The sequence below is a fragment of the Ptiloglossa arizonensis genome, chromosome 13 (genome assembly GCF_051014685.1).
Source record: "Ptiloglossa arizonensis isolate GNS036 chromosome 13, iyPtiAriz1_principal, whole genome shotgun sequence".
Lineage (NCBI taxonomy): Eukaryota > Metazoa > Arthropoda > Insecta > Hymenoptera > Colletidae > Ptiloglossa > Ptiloglossa arizonensis.
In genome coordinates, this window is record NC_135060.1 from 12,738,037 (window position 1) to 12,758,711 (window position 20,675).

Consider the following 20,675-nt stretch of genomic DNA (forward strand, 5'->3'; position numbering starts at 1 on the left):
AATGTTGTAAAACATCTGTCGGTAAACTGGTAACCATTAGTAACGTTGGTCGATGTGTTACCGGCAGTAACTTACCGACCGAGAAACGCGTAACTGTCTAACCGACCAGTGTCGCGATAGCCGTGGGAAACCCGTATTGATCGCGAGAGGCGCATGCGCGCGGAATAATTGAATCGCATGTTGGTAGGATAACGCAACTCGGGCAGACAGCAGTAGAAGCAACTGCGCTACGTTCGCTGTACACGGTACAACCGAGCTCGAGCGGTTGTGGTCGAAAGAACAATTCGTACTCGGACACGTGTTCCACAGTGATCGCCGTGACAAGGATCGCGTTATCGTCCAGGCTGGATCGCTCGCTTCGCCACTGAACGGTACATCATTTCACTTATCGATGTTCGAAACGCGCGACGAACCGTTGTAATCGAAATAGCGAAAACGGAGCCAATACGACAAGATCGTAACGAGGGTGACTTATGATACAGATGTGTTCTCCGTCCGAGAGGTGATTCCCGTTAAATACAATTATAATTCGTCGTACGTCTCGAACGTTTCGTTTCTCGATCGTCAAAAATATTCGTCCCTGTTCGTCGATCGATCCGAGACACGTTGCAATCCCGTGTCCCTTTGAATCGTTCTCGTTCGAAGAGGCAGCGAAATCCAATTATCGACGACACGTATCGAAACACGACCGTTTCCAGAACACCTCGAAATTACGGATTCTCGCAACTGGAAAGGAAATGGGCAGTCGATGACACTCCGGGGGATTATAAATAGTACTTTCCGCGAAATCGCGATTCAGCAATAGCCCGTATGTTGCGGAACAACGCGGTATAGATAAAGCTGCATTGCGGCGATGTCCCCGCTGGAACGTGTACAGCACGACGTCGAGTTTTCCCTGGAATCGGTTCGATCGCGGCCTGTGTCGAACCTCGATCGATCCGCGATCCAATTGTTCATTTCGATCGATCAAAGTCGTCGTTGACTTCGTGGAATTCGTTGAACGAACGAAATATCTCGTATTTGTTCCGTTTCGTTCTATTCGAATAAACTCGTCGGACCTCTCCGATCTCTTCGAAAGGGTGCGCTCTCGTTCGTATCGGACGATCCAATTTTCCGTAAAATCTATTCGCGGAAAGGTCAAAGTATCCGGAAATTTCTTCGTCGGTGCGCTTCTCGACGCTGTTACGCTCGAACGCGAAGTACCTTCGTTACCAATACCGGTATCCATCGTTACGTTGTCGTTACAGATTGTACACGGTGTTTGTTTACCGCGAACAACGATCGGAGAATCTGAAAATGTTCGAAACGAGCCAAACACCCGTTCAAATACTCGTCGAATTGCAGTTAGAATCCCAATAACCTTGGCACGCTTGTTGCTCGATATTGCTTCCGCTCCCACTCCCACGTTGCCTACCGGTAGATTAATTTGAAATTCTCGCGGCATCGAACTTTCGACACGGAGACGTCGACACGATCGATGATCCACTTTTAGATATTCCGCGATGGCTCTGTGCCTTCTTTGAACATTGGCTCCTGTGGTGACATCCTAATTGCCGCAAGCCTTTGATCGTGCGCTCTTTTGGAAACAGCGAGAAACGATAAACGACGTCCGTGAGGCAAGAAAAAAAAAAAAGAAAAAAAGCGCCTCTGCGTAATTAAAAGATTCAATGGAAATAGAAATCACTTATCGCGTAATTTATGGGAAACGTAGTCGAATCGATGTTGGTTACTAGAAGAAATAATATGGGAGAGCCGGGGTTAATGGTAACACTGACTTTGGAACACGATTAAACATAATCTATTGCATTTATATCCAAGATATTAATAAAAAATGACGAGCGAAGAAAATGTCGCAACACTTAACGGGGACGATAGTAATACAAGTTTGATTTTACAAAATCGAGATGTTTATTCAACTAAATTATAATTAGTTAGAAGCGAAAGACATTCGTTTCTTTCTATCTCTAGTTAAAACCTGTCGTGATAAAGCTTGAAACGGTCGCGCAAATTCAAGGTTGAATTCTGTATACAGAATTCTTGTCTCTTCATTTTCGATAAAAATTTTGTTCCATCTTCTTCTTCTTCAACTTTTACTCCTTTCGAGACAAAGTTGTAACGTTACAATTGACCCGAACTGTTAATGTTACAATCGCCCCCGATCGCACTCGCGAACTTTGATGAAATATTTTTATCAACAACACGTTTACGAATGCTAAGTGATATTCAGAATTTTGTTAAGAAAGATCAAATTGAAGCTTTAAAGCTGAAAAGAAGAAGATATTTGCCAAAGGAGCGTTTACATTACAATTTCAAAATGGTAAGAAAAGTGAACTTTTGGGCACTGCAGAGCCATTTTCTTCGTTATACAGATGTCTATTTTACACCTGCATAAATATGATAAATGAGCGTGTCTCGAATGTCATTTTACATTATATACCTGGAAACTTGTATCGATATTTATTATATTAATACAATATTTTGAGATATCGACGGTGTTACAACCGACCTCGCTCTCCCTTGGACTTAATACGTTCATCTTGACATTTACGACCATATGTGTTCTCTTTTCGAGAAAGGTATGCAACAATTTTAAAAGTAACGAAATATTTTTGTTTTCCGTGAAACGTACACGATGATTTATATTTCTCCAAATTGTATTTGCAAGATAGAACGAATACCTTTGCAAATTATCTTTATCGATTTAATTCTATTCGAATATCGCTGAAAATCGTATGCACGATCTTGTTATACATTTCTATACGGTTCTTGTTACGTTCCAGGAATAGTTTTAATCTCTTTAATGTTTCGAGCACGACAATACGCGCCAAGATTTAAAGTAGTCTTCTTCGAATTACGAAGAATTACGAATCCACGATCGGGCTTCGGTTCGAATCTGACACATAATAAGGTTGTACCATTTTTAGAAAAATCAAACAACGAAACTAATAGCGCCGTTTCTTATCGAACGACAAAACTTATCGAATGGTACTACATCGAACAGTAAACGAACAGTTTTATCGAACGACCAAACTTATTGAACAACCTAGTACTGTCGTTTCATAAAACTTATCGAACAGTACTAGGTTAGAAACAATTTATCGAACAACCCTACATTGAACAGTACTGTTCAATAAGTTTCATCGAACAACCTATTACATCTGCGAGCATTCCAGAAGGAAAGTTTCGGATCGGATCTTTGTCGCATTTCCAAACGTATTTTTCCCCGAAAATTATTATTCTTCTCGTTTCATAGATTCCCGACTTTCAATTTCGCAATTCCGAGACGTTGTCGCGAGAAATGGGTCAAAATGGCTCAGCGTTTGTCACTGGAGAGTGAAAAGGGAAATAATTAACGTGAAAATTTGTTCGCGTAACGATACCATTTCGAGAGGATGCGCGACCAACGATAAATTTGACGATTTCCACGCGATAAACAAACTACGATTTCCCGTGAGTAATATTCACGAAATGCAATCTGTCCAGCAAAAACGTATCCACTGTTCTTCTAAAAAAAGATACGTTGGATAGGAGAAAGAACGATGATACAAACGTATACAGCCTTTGCTAATACGCGTTTCAACGAAGTCTTATAACAGAGAGGAGCAAAATTTGTAAGAGGGTAAAAGACGGAGAACTTTTCACGCATTGTTCGTTGAATAAGGAGTGAAACTCGAATTACAGAACGAAATGTATCGTAATTGAAGAATTAACATTTTTCTTCGAATCAAATTTTGTTCAGCTCCTATTTATGATATCGATTGTGTGGTTGAAGAATACAGCTTTTGTGAGTCGAGTATCGCGAGGAGAAAGAAAGATCGATTCCAAGTTAAGGGGAACGTGGTACCACGGATAAAGTAAATCGTGGACAGTGTGGAGTAATGTTTTTACAAAGGGCGACTAAAATATTTCATTTAGCCCTTCCAATAATTCCATTCAGGACCGATTTTCCTTTCGTCTCGAGATACCTACGAAAATACGAAAGAATTCGTAAAGAAGTGTACTACAAGGGTGCATAAAAAGAAAAGAAAAATAAAAGGTGTCGATGACACGACCCTTCGATATTCCGTGAAAAATTAAACGTTATGGTTGCACATAGGACAGTCCTGTTCGACGAAAATGAGCGTACACGTGAGCATCGTAACGTTGAAACGTCGATTAAAAAAACGCGGCCTCGCGCGACATGGTACAAGAGAGATTCCATTGTTCTCGAAGGAACAGGTGGATATCCATCTGTCGTGAGCTCGCGAAGAATGACATCGCCATGTTGGATTGGTTATCTCGGTCTCCGGACTCCGATCGAAAATGTACATTAACGGAGCGAGAGACGCGAGAAAATTGTCCATTTGTCGAGTGTACATTTTGTACAATTTGAAAGAAGATTTTTAACACTAGAGAATTTTACGTTAGGTCAATTCAACTTGTTTCGAACTTCTTTTTAAAATCACTCGATTATCAATGGTGCCTTTGCTTACAATATCCGTGGACAATTATCAAAATAGACGTCCAATGGTACTCGTAAATTAATTTGCCCTTTCTACGTCCAATTCCGAAGATACGTATGCGATCTGATACAAAATAGTAATACGTTTACTGTCGGTAGTTCTAATGTTAAACACGCGCGTTACTTCGTCCATGGCGCGATATTATCGTATACATAAATTAGTGGACAAGGGATAAAATATCGTATCTCTTTAAAATCTCGAGAGCAACACCAAAACAGCTCGTTGGTTGTCTCTTCGATGACCAACAGCTGTCTGTCTCTGTTTATCGACCAACTCGGTGGAACGTTAATGGAACGTAATAAATCATTAACACGTGTAACGGTAGTTTCGATCCGTGTATAGTTCTGCACACTGTTGATTCATTTTTGCGGAGATAGCTCGGATACGCTCTTACGCGACCGACTATGTTTAGTATATTTAAGGGCGATGCTGCGACCAGTATCCGTGCCCCGTTTCAACGTTACTGGCTATCTTAAAGGACGTCCGTGATGATTTCGTATCGCGGGAATGGTCTCGTTCACTTTAAATAAACGTAACAAACGTACGGTAACGATAACAGAGCGGCAGATTGCTGCGAGCGTAATCATCGGTGCGAGTATTAAAGGTTAGATGTTATGTCATGCGTGTAAAGTTAAAGAGGAAAGATGAAAGCATACTTCGAAACAAAGTTGCCGCCGGTAGCGATTACGCGTTACCGTTCCGTTCGATGAGCTCCACAGAGTGTCGCGTAATCATCTTCGTTGCTTCGATATCTTCGTTGCTCCCAAGGGCACGAGAAAAATAATTTTCCGTTTTCGTTGCACGAAATTTCAGGTTCGTTATTATTGCTGCGGTCACGATACACTTTTATCGGCATCGTTTTATCGCAATACGATAGCACAACCGCGAATCGACGTCGAGCTCCAAAATTGCAAACCGAACCCTGTCGAAACGTTTCCTCGATTTATCGATTACAATCAACGTTCAAAACAATCTACGACGACGTCGCAAAGTATTATCTTTTTTTTTTTTTTTTTTTTTTTGTAGCCCAAGTCGGCTGGAAATAATGTGCTCGATTGAAAAATTGTTGATCCGAGGTCACTTTACAGCGGAATCGTTATACGCGGTATCCGCCAGAGTACGCGGAAAAACAAAGTATTTACTTCTATTAGAAAAACATCGATGCCCTTGGAAACGATACCTTTGGAAGGAAATAACCTTGAATAATGTACACCTTATTTACTCTTCGAAATTATTCCAATTATTCTCGAAACGTTTTCTTCGTATCGTCGCAATTAAATTGGACAAACGGGTGTTCTAATTCCGACGAGACGTCCTGTATAATTATACAGAGGCAGACATTATTTGAAATTGCGAAAAGTATAATCGTTGCTCGATTTGTACTTCGCGGGCGTTTATTTTTTCTATTCTCCATAGAAAATACATTTTTCGTAAGAATTAGTAATTATTTATTATCCGATCGATCATACGTTTATGTTTCGATTCGTTCAATATCGTTCGCCCGTCATGAGAACTCACGTTTAATAGGTCTGCATTTCTCCTACAAAAATAGAAAAACACGTTTGTTATCTTTCCTACGATACGACTGACGAAATGATGTTTGCTGTGCAAACATGCTAATGTTTATGCAGTTTCATCCGTGCGCACACACAGTACGATAGGCATTTCTGAGGCAGGAGGATCAATAACATAAATTGTTCGGGGATACGAACCGAGGGCATAAATTTTTCTTGGAAGAATGGTAACTAATGTGAAAGGTGGAGAGATCGTAAGCAGTGAGGCATACTATTCAAATACGGATTCCATGATAGCGGGGTATCTGATAACGATGTGCCACACTGCATAATTATAATAGTACACGCGCGTGTCGATTTACCGTGTTACGTGGTTTTCAGTGACTGACATTGAAGCGATAAGGCAAGGCGCCGTAACGAAGGCGAGCTGAGGAGTATTACATAAATATGTTTAAAACAACGATGTTAAGCGGGGGTGTGCTTAATTTTCGTAGTATCGTACATTGTGCAACGTTGTTGAAAACATCGTGAAAACGTACATTGTTAACGACTGTGGTTCCAATTCAGAAGGAAATTGTCGATCGAACAATTATGCAAATTTATTTATTATTTTCTCTCGTGTTGCACACTGAGAATCCTGTGGGAAACTATCGACGACAAAACCAATATGTATTCTAAAAACAATTACAAAACTCCTCTACTTACGAATCTTGTTGCAATAATAAATATTTCTAGCCACGATAATTGTGAGTAGATTCGAAAGAAAATAATATTTATACGACGATTGTACATAGTGATTATACAATTTGTTAGATTCGACGAGAGCTTGCAAATTCTTTAGGTGTTTAATTAACGATACAAGTTTCCCGCTCTTTTCAACGAATTTGCTCACTGGATTGCACGATCGGTATTTTACACCCGAGACAACACGTGGAATTCGACCTTTGCGCCAAAATCTACTTTCCCCTTTTTAATAGTTTTTTTTTTTTTTATCGTCGAGTATTAATCGTTTCGCGTACAATGCTCCGACGTTACGACGTCGCGTATACACGAACGTTTCCAGTGACCTACATACATTCGCAATGCAGTTTCTATTGCTTATCTGAAACTATTTCCAATTCCGTGGCCGCGGAAGCGCCTTAATGGTTGTTAAAAGATAGAAAACACGCGCGTTAATCGTTTTAGAGGATACCGTAATTGACCAGGTATTTTCCTTCTCCGAATACTTGCTTTAAAGATTACGACGGATAGGTTAATTTTTATGTAAATATTAGTCACAGGTTTTATTATACGTTTCACACAGTTTCGAGAAAACTTTAAATAACGGTGGAAAAATCGGGCCAGCAGCCTTTCAGATATCCAGGGAAGATCGAGTTTTCGTTCCAGGAATCGACTTTTTTTTTATCTCGAACTGCGGTGGAGTCATGTATATAAGGTCGCGACGAAGACAACGAGCAGAACGCATCGAGAGTGAGCGAGACGGACCAATGACGAGCGAGTCTCGCATTACATCCGCTCGGTGGACGAATTCTCCAAGCGATACCGTTAATACGAAATAAAACATTTTATATTTTTCGCTATACATTTATAAGAGTATTATCAACGGATCGACAAGTTTTTCCCGTTGAAAACGAGTCCAAATACAATTTCGATCGAATTTTTTTTCATTCTATTCGAATTCTTTTTTTCTTCAGAACGTTCAAACGTGTCTAATTAAAAATAATCCAAACAGGATCGTGTTTGGACTTAATATCATCGGGCAAGTCTTATCGATCAAGTGGTAATATACTCTCGCGAAGAAATAACGACAAATATAAAAATGTTAATTTTTCACAAGAAGACGAAGTCAAATGGTTCGTTCGGATTACTTTCTCTCTGTACCAACAAATGCCGAAAATGTTGATGAGTGGATGAAACTCTGTTCTACGCTCTCGGCGGCCAGTCGGTTTTAATAACGAACATCCACGGTATTTGGCCCGATGTTTATTCGCGCGAATAAAACGAAACTTTCCATGCGTTCAGTTATCCGCGTTCGATTAATAAAATACATCGCAGTATAATTTCGATGAAATTAACGGCCCGTGAGGTTGCGCTGACGATTTACATTGCAAATGTTCCAGACGAATTGAAATTTGTTGCGATGTACGAATGTAGGTCGAGTCGTTATTGTCCGTATACCAATGTTATTAGTGGACCTGTGGCTGGTTCTATTACCAATAGAAGGCATACCGATAGGAATTTGTAGAAATGAACGGCATCCATGCTGGGAATTAGTTATTAAGGGAAAATGTCTAATATTCGAAACATAAACGCTCGTAAACGCTCGTAAACACTCGTCGAACGTTCCATTGATCAGTATGGATACAAAGCGAAAACTTGAAACAAAGAAGCTTGGGTGTCGGAATGGATGAATACGGGTTGCTTGAAATTAAAGAACTATTGTTGTTCAGGGACGATAATGTGGAATATTTACCATGACCATTTTACGTCTCTGTTGCTAAAGATGGTGGACGTAACAACAGCGCTACCATCCACCGGTGGTGCGTCCCTAATTGGACAGACACTCAAGTCTGTCAGGTCTGTACTGGGAGGTAGCGGAGAGTATCTCCAAGGTCTGGGAAACAGAATAGGGTCCGCTCTAAGTAGCAGCTTAGAAGAAAGTGAATTGACCACGACCCCGTCTACGCCGCCCTCGTCGCCACAAGCACCATCTCAGACTGCCAAGCAGGAAGAACAGTTGGCTAGAAGAAAATTGAGGCTCCCCAGGTACGCCTCTGTCTCGCGAAAATGGCTTCTTAAATAGTCCGCGACGCAACGGAAGCTACTGGATAGAATCGATAATCGATTGCGTTGAACTGACTTAATTGGCCCATTTTCTACGACCCGTGTACACTCAAATTGTCATTCTAACGGTAAATTTCGTTAATATTAAGGTTAGGTTAATAACAGCATGTAGCTCCACTTCGCCTTTGTACCGTAACGTATACTTATTTCTGTGCATTTATCTTCTTTCTTTGCTCGACACATTTCTTCTTTTTTTGTTTTTCTTTTGTAGATCATTTTACTGCAACGAACATGTATTATTATTCACACCTTTAGTAATTCCAATGCAATTCGTAAATACACCAGTATTCCTAGCTTCTGTTTGGATTTTTCTATCGAAATTAGAGGAAGTTTAGAATTAGGGGAATAATCTTCGTAATAAAAGAAACGAGAACTGTACGGTTACACTTTTATTTAACAAATACCCGTCGAGTCGTTGAAATTTGAATAGAAATGTTTCGCTCCTGCGATTGCGAATAGCTTCGATCCTTCGATCGTTGAGTTATTGCGTGAAACTCGATGTTAAATTCGAGAAATTAAAAATAGTTCGATTCGACGATCATTGAGTTCCCCGTGAAACAGTCTCGTTCTGGGTTAGGTTCGTGTATTGCCATTTAACCGTATCCTTGCTCAGATTCGGGACTGGATTGTCGTACGAGGACTACGAAGCGATCGCCAGGCACAAACTGGAGCGCCAGGGTAGCGCCAATATGTCGAGATGCGCCAGGAAATACCCCCCAGGGATGACCTACGAGGAAATAGCTTCTTCGAGATCAGCCGCGAATAAAAAACAAGAGAACAAAATCGAGGAGGATAATAGCCCGGATAGGGACAGTCAGGAGAGCATAGAACCGCTTCAGGAGAAGGACATCAAAGCGACCGGACCGGATCCGTACGATAAATTAAATTACAAAGCAGGTGAGCGGTGAAACATTCTCTTCGTATACTTTTAAGATAATCGTACGCGGGTACTCGATTCATTTAGTGTATTACGACCGAATTTATAAAGTGGTACGAACTTGACGCCTCGAGTAGCGCTCGTCGAAACGAATAAAAATGATCTGGGGTTCGAAAACCAGATGTTTGCGAGTTATGAAATAAATTCTTTTTTTCATTCGTCGCAGATGTTCGATTAAATTATATAACTTTGATCGTATAAGAGCACCCATTTATTGTAATCGAATATACAGGGTGTCTCAAAAATGAGTCCCACATTTTGTTCTCAAACAACTTCTTAGAGGAATAGATCGCTGATTCGTATACATATATTGTTCGTCGTAAACCCGAAAGATAAAACACGAAAAACGACATCGATCGAACGAAGCATTTTCCACATTTTTAAAGATTTCCAGGGAAATTTTTTCAATTTCCCGGTGCATATTCTCCATTAATTGCTCCAGAGTTCTGTACTTATTACGAAACACGTCTTTCGAATTACGTGTGTGCGAACTTGCATCGAATCACGCGTTGCACGAGCCTTAAATTTACGAATAAATAAATTTTCCACGCGACTACGTCGCACACTGTGAATTGAAAATTACTCGTACCTTCTAAAAATAGCAGCCAATCGAAGTATGTAGGAACGATTTTCGAAAAATCCTGTACGTATGTTTGGAATCGTTGCAAGTCAATAGAACTAAGAATTAAGATCGACCGATACGAACAGAGAACAGACTGATTTCTAATGGAGAAAACACAGGAGAAACTTCTTACAACCTCGAAATGCTTTCGAATCTTTGTGTACAATTTTCCGTTTAATACGACGAGCACTACGCGTGCACAAAGTTGGTATCACGATTCTTAAACACTTCGTATGCATTTTACGTAGCACATTATGAATGTTTTCGTAATTTAAAAGTCAATATTACAAATTGATTTTCCAATCCCCATTTTCGCAATAATATATCTATCGAATTGTGCGTTTCTATCGTTTATTCAATTTCCGAACCGCGATGCATTTTTCCGGGGGGAATATTTTTTTCGCGTTGTATTTCGCACGTCAGCAAGTTTATTTTCGAGAAAATGGTTTTGTATAATACATATTTCGTTTCTTTGTTTTTCTCTAACAAAGCAAGGGCCCCGACCCGCTATCAGACGGTCGTTTTTCGTTTAGGTAAATGAACGTTCATCGAAATGTATTTTGAACCCACCGTAGGTCTCGTTCGTCTCTCACAGAATACCCGTTACCCTCGTTTCGCTTTCCATCGAGAGAAAAGTATTCTCTGTGCACGCTACGAACGACAAATTCCATAACCGGTGTGTTTCTATCGACGTTTACCCGGTGAAAATGTACGGAAATACATCGCGAACGGATGTGAAACATACTTTTCTGTCGACGCGAACGCAATAGCGTATTAGATTTCCCAGAGAATCCGTGTGTCCCTTTGGTGGAAAATGTCCCTCTGTACGCTTTCACGTGACTCGCCTGTGTGTAAAATTGTCAGCCGTGTAATTTAATATTTGTTGTGGTGTGATTTTCCGAGAAGTAGATAAAATTCGTGAAAACTTCTTGCTTCTTAGTAAACAGAGACAAAGGTAAGGAAAATACACGCGATGCATAGAGATCGATCTTTCGACGAAGAAAGATTCCGTTTCGATTCGTTTTCGTAATAAAAGTAAACAAAATTCCACTCGATCGATTTACCGTGAACGAGCATACAAATTTTGTAACACGAGAAAAGATACTATTTCGTTCCTCAGTTCAAGATTTCCTTCGAATTAACCCGATTATTAATACTCATTAATTGTAATCGTTCAAAGGATGACAAGTTCGAGAAGTTCACCGCGCCAAGTTTTCAACAATTTTTCATCGAATCGATTTGAAACTTTTTGTAGTTTTTACAGTAGTTGCCTTTCCAGTTCGATCTCAAATTGATGTTCAAATTGGGAACCTTTTAAACGCAAAAATTTGCGCCTATTCCGTGATTATTCGTCCCTAAACTGTGCGAATAGATCCTTACTGTCTCGCAGTACTGTGTTTGCGTGTGTACGTGTCTCGAGCATTAGATTAGACGTACCTACCTATCCCTGAACGTGTCTAAGCAACAGACTTGACGTGGCACACCCGCCAATGTGGAGTGTTAATTAGGAGCGCAGTAGATACGTTGCTATCAAATTAGAAAAGTGTTTCCTGTAGAATGTTGTTTCAGACATGCCATGTAGCAGCGACTCGACGAGCGATCAGGATGGTTACGGGCCTAGCACCAGTCTAGATTCGAACATGGATGGTCGTCGAATGTGGCATAGATCAGGTGAGCTCGATCGATGGATTCGTAACGAAGACAAACCTGATCGAAAAATTCGAAAACCGAGAAAATAAGGGGAATAGGGGGGAAGAAGAGAGGCCACCTAAATTTTGTATATTACCGAATCGAGTAACATTTGCTTCGATAATTTTGTTCAATTACACCAAAATATCAATCCCTCCTGAACCATTTAATTGAAAAATAAGAAAACGAAGAAAACCCCCTAGTTGTAACACTTTATACTGACCACTCTGTACGTTAATCGCGTAGGTACCTACTGCTCGCGGTCGCTATAATGTTACATTTATCGTTCAGGTTCGTCGGGATCCGTCCAATCTTGGGCTTCCAGTTTGTCAGCGGACAGCCAATCGGAGGAAGCTGCCGTGGACTTCATGAAATCCTTCGTGCCTCTTTTATTCGATGCTCCGAACAGTATCGATCAAGAGCAGAAGGCGAACTTTGGTCAGATGGTTCTTGTACGTATCTTCTTAATTGGATTCGATCGAACGAACATTCGTTCTCTGATAACGATCGTTTGATCAGGTGAGACGAAATCCATCAAACTCGAAAGGAAATCGTTTCCTTCGAAACGTAACATTAAACGCAAAGATTCGAGAAATACATATTTTTAACTCCCAATCTACGAAGAACGAAGGTAATGCGATCAAGATGAATTTCGAAACAAAATTTTTTGTACAGAGAGACACGTTCCAAGACTCCCCGATTTGATTTATGTTAAATTTGCGGCACGGAACGACCGTTAGTCGATCAAAATTCTCGTTCCATGAGCGATAAGTTTTGGCCCTGATAACTTTCAAGTATCTCGTGGACGAGGTATATTACAAACGATAATGCGAATCGATTATTATTAATTACGCAAACGACAAAGGAGAATGGAGAAAAGTAACGTCAATGGGATAATTAGAAGCCGTCATTTCGGAAATTTTTCACTTCCTCCTTTCGCACAGTTATTATTTACAAAAGAAACGATAGAGAAATATTCGATTTATTGTACTCGCCACAGAAACGATGATCGAGGAACGAAAGTAATTAAGATTGGAAATAAGTATAAAAGTACGTGTCCGTTGAATCGTATCCATCAACGTACTATAAGAAGAGCAAAATCGATACCGAAAGTCTCGACAACGTGAGTCATTTGTATTCACGTTACTTCAAGCAACTATATCTCCTATAAAAATTCGTAAAGTTTTTAAACGCGTTATATGCAATCGATGACCCACTCGAAGCAAAGATCGAACTCGATACTTTGCGTTTTTCTTCAGAATATTTACGACGTGCAATTTTTATCTTATATCCGAGTACTATACTTTCGACAGGGTGAAGTTCAATTTTTAACGAATCGATACACGCGTATAAAAAGACTTTGTTTCCATAAAGATGAAGGAGTGCTTGAAACTTTTGGGCAACGATGTGCTACGAGGTGCTGAAAAAGTGTCACTCGACAGAAATTGCAAATCGTATCGGGTCGAATGTTTTCGTCGGCCTTCGAAGGTCCACTGCTAAGCAAAAATTGATCGAAGCTGTCTACGTTCTCCTTGTACGCGGTAATAGGTTCCTCTCGATCCAGCTGACATATTTAGCTTATATTTTCAGCTCCCCGCAGTACTTGTCTGCGCGATATTAACACTAGAATTTTACCGACAGTAAACGTATCACTATTTGTATCTTCGTATCTTCGAAATTAGATGAAGAAAGGGCAATTCAATTTACGAGTACCGTTAACTGTCTATTGTGATAATTGTGCAGGAATATTGTAAGAAAAGACACCGTTAATAATCGAGTAATTTTGAAAAGAAGTTCGGAACGAGTGAAATTAACCCGTTTGATAGCTCTGGTGTTAATTTCACGCTCGGTATTGCGGTGTTTCGGCGCTCGTGGTTCGTAAACGACCAAGGAATAAAAAATAAAGGAGCGTGTAAATGTTTTGCAGACAGAGTCCGGCAGGATATGGTTCTCCCGAGTGGTGAACGCGAGAAGAGCTCGGCCTTGCGTAACCGAGGCGTCGTTTTACTCGTTGGCTCAACACTTCGCGGTGGCGCTATTCGAATGTCACGAGGCCGACGATTTTGCACCGGCGAAGAGTCTCATGAACATGTGTTTCACGTTTTACCACGAAGGTACCTCGTCTATTCGTTCGTTCCCACGTTTCGCGGGTGAAAAACCTCGCGATCGTCGTAAGAAACTTGCGCAACTTTTCAAATCGCTCGTTTCGATCGAACCAGTCGAAGTACCTGGACTGGAGCCGTATCGAGAATACTTGTACACGCATCTGCGAGTGCAACCGATATGGACATCGATGAGATTTTGGACGGCAGCTTTCTTCGACGCGGTACAATGCGAGAGAGCTTCGAGGCCGGTCCCACCGAGGCCCAAATCCCTCGATCAGGAAGCCATCGCTGCCGAGGATCGCAGATTTCAGGCGAACATCGTTTTCGGACAACTTGGGTAAATATACGAAAACGTATCCGAAATCCTACTGGTTCGGACAGGTATAATCTAATCCCGACGATTTCAATTTCTAGGACGTTCACGTGCAACATGCACGCGTTTGGACTTTCGCGTGCACTGTGCTTGGAATTTCTCAGAAAGCAGTGCGTAATCGCGAATCTAACGAAAGGTAAATTCATCGAACGAATAACGCGACTTCGGTCGAAATCTAACCTCTTCGTTCAACATTTACTTCCTTCTTCTTCGAACACGAAACATCGATGTATTCTTCGATAGAGGTTCGGTGACATTAATTTATCGTATACTTTGGAATCATTGGTCTACGAGTGCTCGATAAATTGTAGTTGTTCGACGAGTTTTATTTTACAGGAAATATCAAGCGTCCTTCGATACTCGATTCGGATAAATATCATTGCACGCATCGGTAGACTTGGATTTTGTTCGTTTTGAGATTCATGTTTCTTCATTGTTCGCATTTTCTGACTTTCTCTAAACAGTATTCTTCCGTGTTACAGAACAGGAGAAAATGTTGCGAGACAACATAGGAAGAATGTTCGACGAGACCGAACCCTGGCGGTAGTTTTCCTCTGTCTCGATCCTGTGGAAACAGCTTGTTCCAAACGTCCACGGTTACCGAAACACGATTCGCGAGCAAGATCCACGTAGCGTCAATTAAAACGAATCTCCAATTGGAAACGAAACGTACGGTTCGCGTGAGAAAAAGTCAATTTCATTGCGAGATAACAATGAGAACACGAGCACCGAATCGAAACGGCGTAAATCAACACCGAGTTCAGAGCAGAGACTGTTCCTAAGCTTAACCAAACAGAATTGTGAGAATTCGAGCGTATCGGTGATCACCGAGCTATTGTAAAAGCGATCGATGCAATCGCGTTTATAATTCGATTTAAGAGCAGGTTTTCCAACCGACCGGGTTCACTCGCTCGAGTCTCTTCGTTGATTATCATCGTTCGATGATACTTTGAGAAGACACGCGGAACGATGGACGAACCGAATCGATAAACCTTTTGCGATCGATAGGCGACGTCGAGACGAACCGAATTGCGAAATTTACCTCGTTCGACGAACAAACATCCGTGCCCTGATTGTACTTATATAGTAAGCATAAACGGACAATAAATTACGCGAAATGGAGCCGCGATATTGGTAATTAGTTCGAAGCGATAATCGACGGCGATATATTTCTGTACGAGCGAAGAATAAATTTGCCGATATTTGGACGATATACGAGATTCTCGCAACGCGAAAGCGCGTGGCTTTTATCAATACACGATATAAAACACAGCCGGCTAGACGCAATAGTTACGCTTCCAGAAAGAATACTTCCACTTGGTTTGTAACCTCGAGTAGATTCAAAATATGTTACGAAATACCAGGCGATAGTTTGCACCCGATACTCGTTGCCGATACCTTCTAAAATATTACGTTCCAGTAAAAAGCTTAGCGAATTTCTATATCGATGTTACTTTATTCCGATTGCAGTTATCGTTGCAACAAATTTCTCTAAGCGACGCAAACACCAGTTAGAACATTTCAAAGCTGTACGCATCCAAGTCGATCAAGGACGAAAGATACATCCCAGACACTGTCGCGAGATCGTTTCATAGATAATTGTCGATCGGTTGAGCGAATTTCTTTCAACGATATTCATGTACAGATTACAACATACGAGTTTCTATTTAAAGACATATCAAAAAATTCAAGCGGGGCTCTATTTTATTTTGTACATCTGCTTGCACCTTCAGCGAAGATTGTTAGCGTACAAAGAGGATTATTAAATAAATCACTTCGCCACAGTGAGAATCCTTTACCAATACAATGAATACTCTCGATCAATTAATTCGCTGTACGGATCCTGAAACTTATAACGAGCATTCGCCGTTTTCCGACGATAAAATTTCGAATGCCAACGACGAATAAATCACGGAAACAAATATTTTTACAGGCGGAAGATACGTTTAACGATTTATAACCACCGACAATTAATAAGTGGAACTATAATTTAAATCCTATTGGTGCTTCCAAATCGAAACGGAGCTTCATTTTTTTCGCTGTTTTTATCCCTCCTTTTTTATCCCGCATGCTCTGTTGCTGTGAAATCGAGCAAACAATTCGATTGGCGGAAGAGAAAATAAGAAATCAACAACGTCTACGGAAACCCGCGTTATCAACATTGTTGCATTAAACGTTCTATTTAACGAGAGGTGATTACACAGATGTAATATATTACGGAATAAATGTTGCATCTAATGTTCTTTCGCATCGTACGAATCGGAGGCTTTCGAGCCACCTTGACATTTTCTTGTCAAGTCCAACTTTATCAATTTTGCCTAAAATCGTGTCATAAATTTAGAACTAAACATGTCGAGAACTAATTCTTTTCATAGCAATCAGAGACAAAATATAGAATAGACACTATATTCCGCAATAGTTTGTGTCATACAATTTCGAACATCGACATCGTAAGTAAAATACCTGTGATTTTGAAGCGACTTCTTCGTTTTAAACCGGCAAATGTAAAAGCTACACTCAAATGAAGCAGCAAAGTTGGTAATAGTAGTAAACGTAGAAAACTCTTCCTTATGTATCGTTTCTGATTCTATTGAGTCTACCAGCTTCGTAAATACAAACTCCATTCTTCCTTACAAGTGGAACGTGAAATATTTTGGCAACACGATACGAAACATATTTTCAAAGTTACAACTACCTTTAAAATTTTCCAAGTACCATTTAATACGAGACACCTATTCTGTGCGATAAATGTACCTTATATATATTACAACCGGAGGAATGGTCAAGCAACAGTTAGAAATGTCATGAATTGTTACTTTTCATCGTAATACTTTAAATATCATACATCCTTATGCGCTACGAAAGTTTTCTACGTTGCAATAAACAACTTATTCTTATACTTTAAGTAATTAGTCCAAGTACACAGACCGATCGCAAATAGCTCGGCATTATTTGCGATGGACAATCTTTCCAAGTCAAAGATAGTTTCTGGCAATTTTCTTAACGTTGTAAAACATGGAAACTAATGATTATTTGTTCGATACATTAATTTTATATTTGTTTAATTCTTTTAATTTAAATGATAAAAATTATTCCAAAATACGCAGCCAATTAGCTCGGCATTACTCGTGACGAATGATACTTAATCGCGACTAATACCGATTCCCAGGTCTCACCATGTGGAGGTTGCTGCGAGCAGAGACTCGGAGAGAGATAGATGAAATCAAAGTTTCATCGATCTCCCTCGACACGCAGTACAAACGAAATTATCAAACCACAGATATAGAAGGAATCAAAGTTCCTTCGATCTTCTCGTTTAGATATGCCGGGCAATTACATTGTCGAACAAAAAAAGGCAAAATTGGGAAAAACGCGACGTGAAACGGCTCCCCTTAGCGGGACCCGTTCGGGAGGAAGTGACCTAAACGCCGCCGAAACGAGTGCTCTATTTCCCCATAACTCCGCGCCGCGTGGTCACGACTTACGGAGGATTACGGAAGAGAGGGTCCTCTACTGCGATCGGTGACTTCCACAGAGACGGAGGTAAAATCTCCCTCTGTGCTCGCAACATATTCCCCTGGAAGCGGACACACCGAAAGAGACGACAACTGACCGTTCGGACCACCTACACGGCCGGTCACTCGCTTATGCAACAAGCAGAGGTGACCGTACTATGAAACGAAGAATGGAGTAAAAATAAGCTAAAGATTTAATAATTACTTGGCAGAGCACAAATATTCGTACATGGTGACCTTAAAACTAACTTAGTATAAACTTAAAACTAAAGATCCCGCGGCGACTGCGATGAAAGTGTCCTCTTCTTTTTTCTTTCTTCGTTTGCCGATGTGTCTACCTAAGAGAAACGAATTGAAAATTGAGAATAGTTAAATACATGTCGCGCAGTAACAAAGAAAATAAACGAAGCAGTGACAAAAAAATAAGCATGGAAAAACAAATACGAATTAAAATCAGCGAGAACGTACAAAAAAAAGAAATTGGACAATGGACGCCAGTAGTGACCACCGCCTATCAGCGGTCAGTACTGGTTACCAAGGGGTCGACCGGCATCATAACCGAATATTTCAACAATTGATGGCTTTTAAGCCATCATTTACAGTAGTATATTGTTAATAATTAATGAAAGTATAGTCCCATGACGGTTGTTAATAATTATGATGATTGAACATCAAGATATGACGAACTTTCCAGAGGCCAACGGTTTCAGCAAATGTTTGTTCCTCTACGCGATTGTTATTAACATTTACGCATGTTCCGAGTATTAATGTTGCAATATGCAACTTATTTATGAAATATAAATCCTTAATTGGTTTACAGAAATTAATTTTGATGGAATATCAAAGTAAAAGATTGATATCGATATGTTTCTCAATTTTCGATCAAAATTAATTTCTGGAAGCTAATTAATAATTCATATTCTGTATACTAATGCTTTTTTTTGTACGTTCTCGCTGATTTTAATTCGTATTTGTTTTTCTATGCTTATTTTTTTGTCACTGCTTCGTTTATTTTCTTTGTTACTGCGCGACATGTACTTAACCATTCTCAATTTTCAATTCGTTTCTCTTAGGTAGACACATCGGCAAACGAAGAAAGAAACAAGAAGATGATACTCTGATCACAGCCGTCGCGGGATCTTTAGCTTTAAGCTTGAACTAAGTTAGTTTCAAGGCCACCATTTACGAATATCTATCCGAACGGTCAGTCGTTGTCTCTTCCGGTGTGTCCGCTTTCAGGAGAATATGTTGCGATCACAGAGGGAGGTTTTACCTACGTCTTTGTGTAAGGCACCGATCGCAGGAGAGGACCCACTCTTCCGTAATCCTTCGTAAGTCGTGACAATCCTCGCGGCGCGGAGTTGTGGGGAAATGCGGCACTCCTTTCGGCGGCGTTGGCCATTTCCTCCGGAATTGGGCCCGCTAAGGAGAACCGGGACCGATCTAATAGGACCAACTCCATGTTTCACGTTGGGTTTTTTCCAATTTTATCTCTTTTTGTTCGACAATGTGATTACCCGGCACATCTAAACGAGGAGGTTCAAGGAACTTTGATTCCTTCTATCTCTACGGTTTAGTAATTTCGTTTGTACTGCGTGTCGACTCTCCGAGTCTCCGCTCGCAGCAACCTCCACATGGTGAGACCTGGGAATCGGTATTAGTCGCGACGAACAATAACTCTTCGTCGTGGGTGGTACTGAGCTAATTGGCTGCGAATTTAGAATATTACATTACGATATTGAAAAGTTCCGTATCGTGTAAGAATGTATAAAACTCGTATGAAATAAATTCACTGCGAGTAATTCAATCCAGGTAAAGAACTTTTTCTAAAAATACAAAAATAATGCAGAAAAATTATACACATCGGCACTTTTTTAAACTTTGACGTTAATTTGTAACTATTTAGGACCAAGAACGATCGACAAATTGAGTAACACTATATTCGAGAAACTCACTTTTGTTATTGAAGTCCAATTGGAACTTTCCAACGTTTTTAGTTTTCGTCTAATGTCTCATTTTGGCCGGAAATTCTGGGCTTTTACGAAAACTCGTGTTTTTCGAAAACTGGAGGTGATATAGTAATTTGGCTTCTGGATTCTTGTTCGGAGAGTGTGGTTCAGTTTTCGCGCTAATTAAATTTTCAATAACAATACGTGCGGGATGTTATACGTAACGTTTGGGCGTGAGAAGCGTTCTGGAAAATTCTCTCTAATTATAAGTTAGGCTCGCTGCACCCGAGGGTGATGTGTGAGAACCGTGACCTCTTCTGTGTTTGCGAGACTCTCTTTGATATTTTTTAAGTATAGAACTAGGTAGGTAAGTAGGTAGTTTAGTTTCTGTCGTATGCGATAGACATAAGTATGTAAGGTCGAGCCAGGACAGTCGGTCATTATCTTCATTTGGACGTTGTACTAGTATATTGAGGACTCGAGATGAAGTTGATCCAAGCGGAGCGTGTCGTTTGTTTGTACCTTTGCCTTTGATTCTCCAAGTTTGGCAACTTTAAACTCGAAACAAATAAAGAAGAAGCAGTGTGCTGAAGAGGTCCGAGCAAACGGTCTCAAGAGAAGGCTG

The 20,675-nt window shown here is 40.4% G+C and overlaps 1 protein-coding gene across 3 annotated transcripts; it reads left to right on the top strand.

Annotated features, from left to right (window-relative positions):
- Positions 1 to 223: 223 nt before the first annotated feature.
- Positions 224 to 17,197, top strand: LOC143153947 (uncharacterized protein KIAA0513-like). 3 transcript variants are annotated; one of them, XM_076325622.1, is made up of 10 exons: positions 224 to 371; positions 8,520 to 8,782; positions 9,474 to 9,757; positions 10,911 to 10,952; positions 11,989 to 12,090; positions 12,400 to 12,560; positions 14,036 to 14,222; positions 14,328 to 14,550; positions 14,628 to 14,722; positions 15,069 to 17,196. In XM_076325622.1, the coding sequence occupies exons 2-10, from the start codon at positions 8,520 to 8,522 to the stop codon at positions 15,131 to 15,133; spliced, it is 1,422 nt and encodes a 473-aa protein (XP_076181737.1). In that variant the 5' UTR covers positions 224 to 371; the 3' UTR covers positions 15,134 to 17,196. The 3 variants fall into 3 exon arrangements, with proteins under 3 accessions (XP_076181737.1, XP_076181739.1, XP_076181738.1); XM_076325623.1 differs by having other exon boundaries at positions 367 to 502; positions 15,069 to 17,197; XM_076325624.1 differs by lacking the exon at positions 10,911 to 10,952 and having other exon boundaries at positions 15,069 to 17,195.
- The last annotated feature ends 3,478 nt before the right edge of the window (positions 17,198 to 20,675 follow it).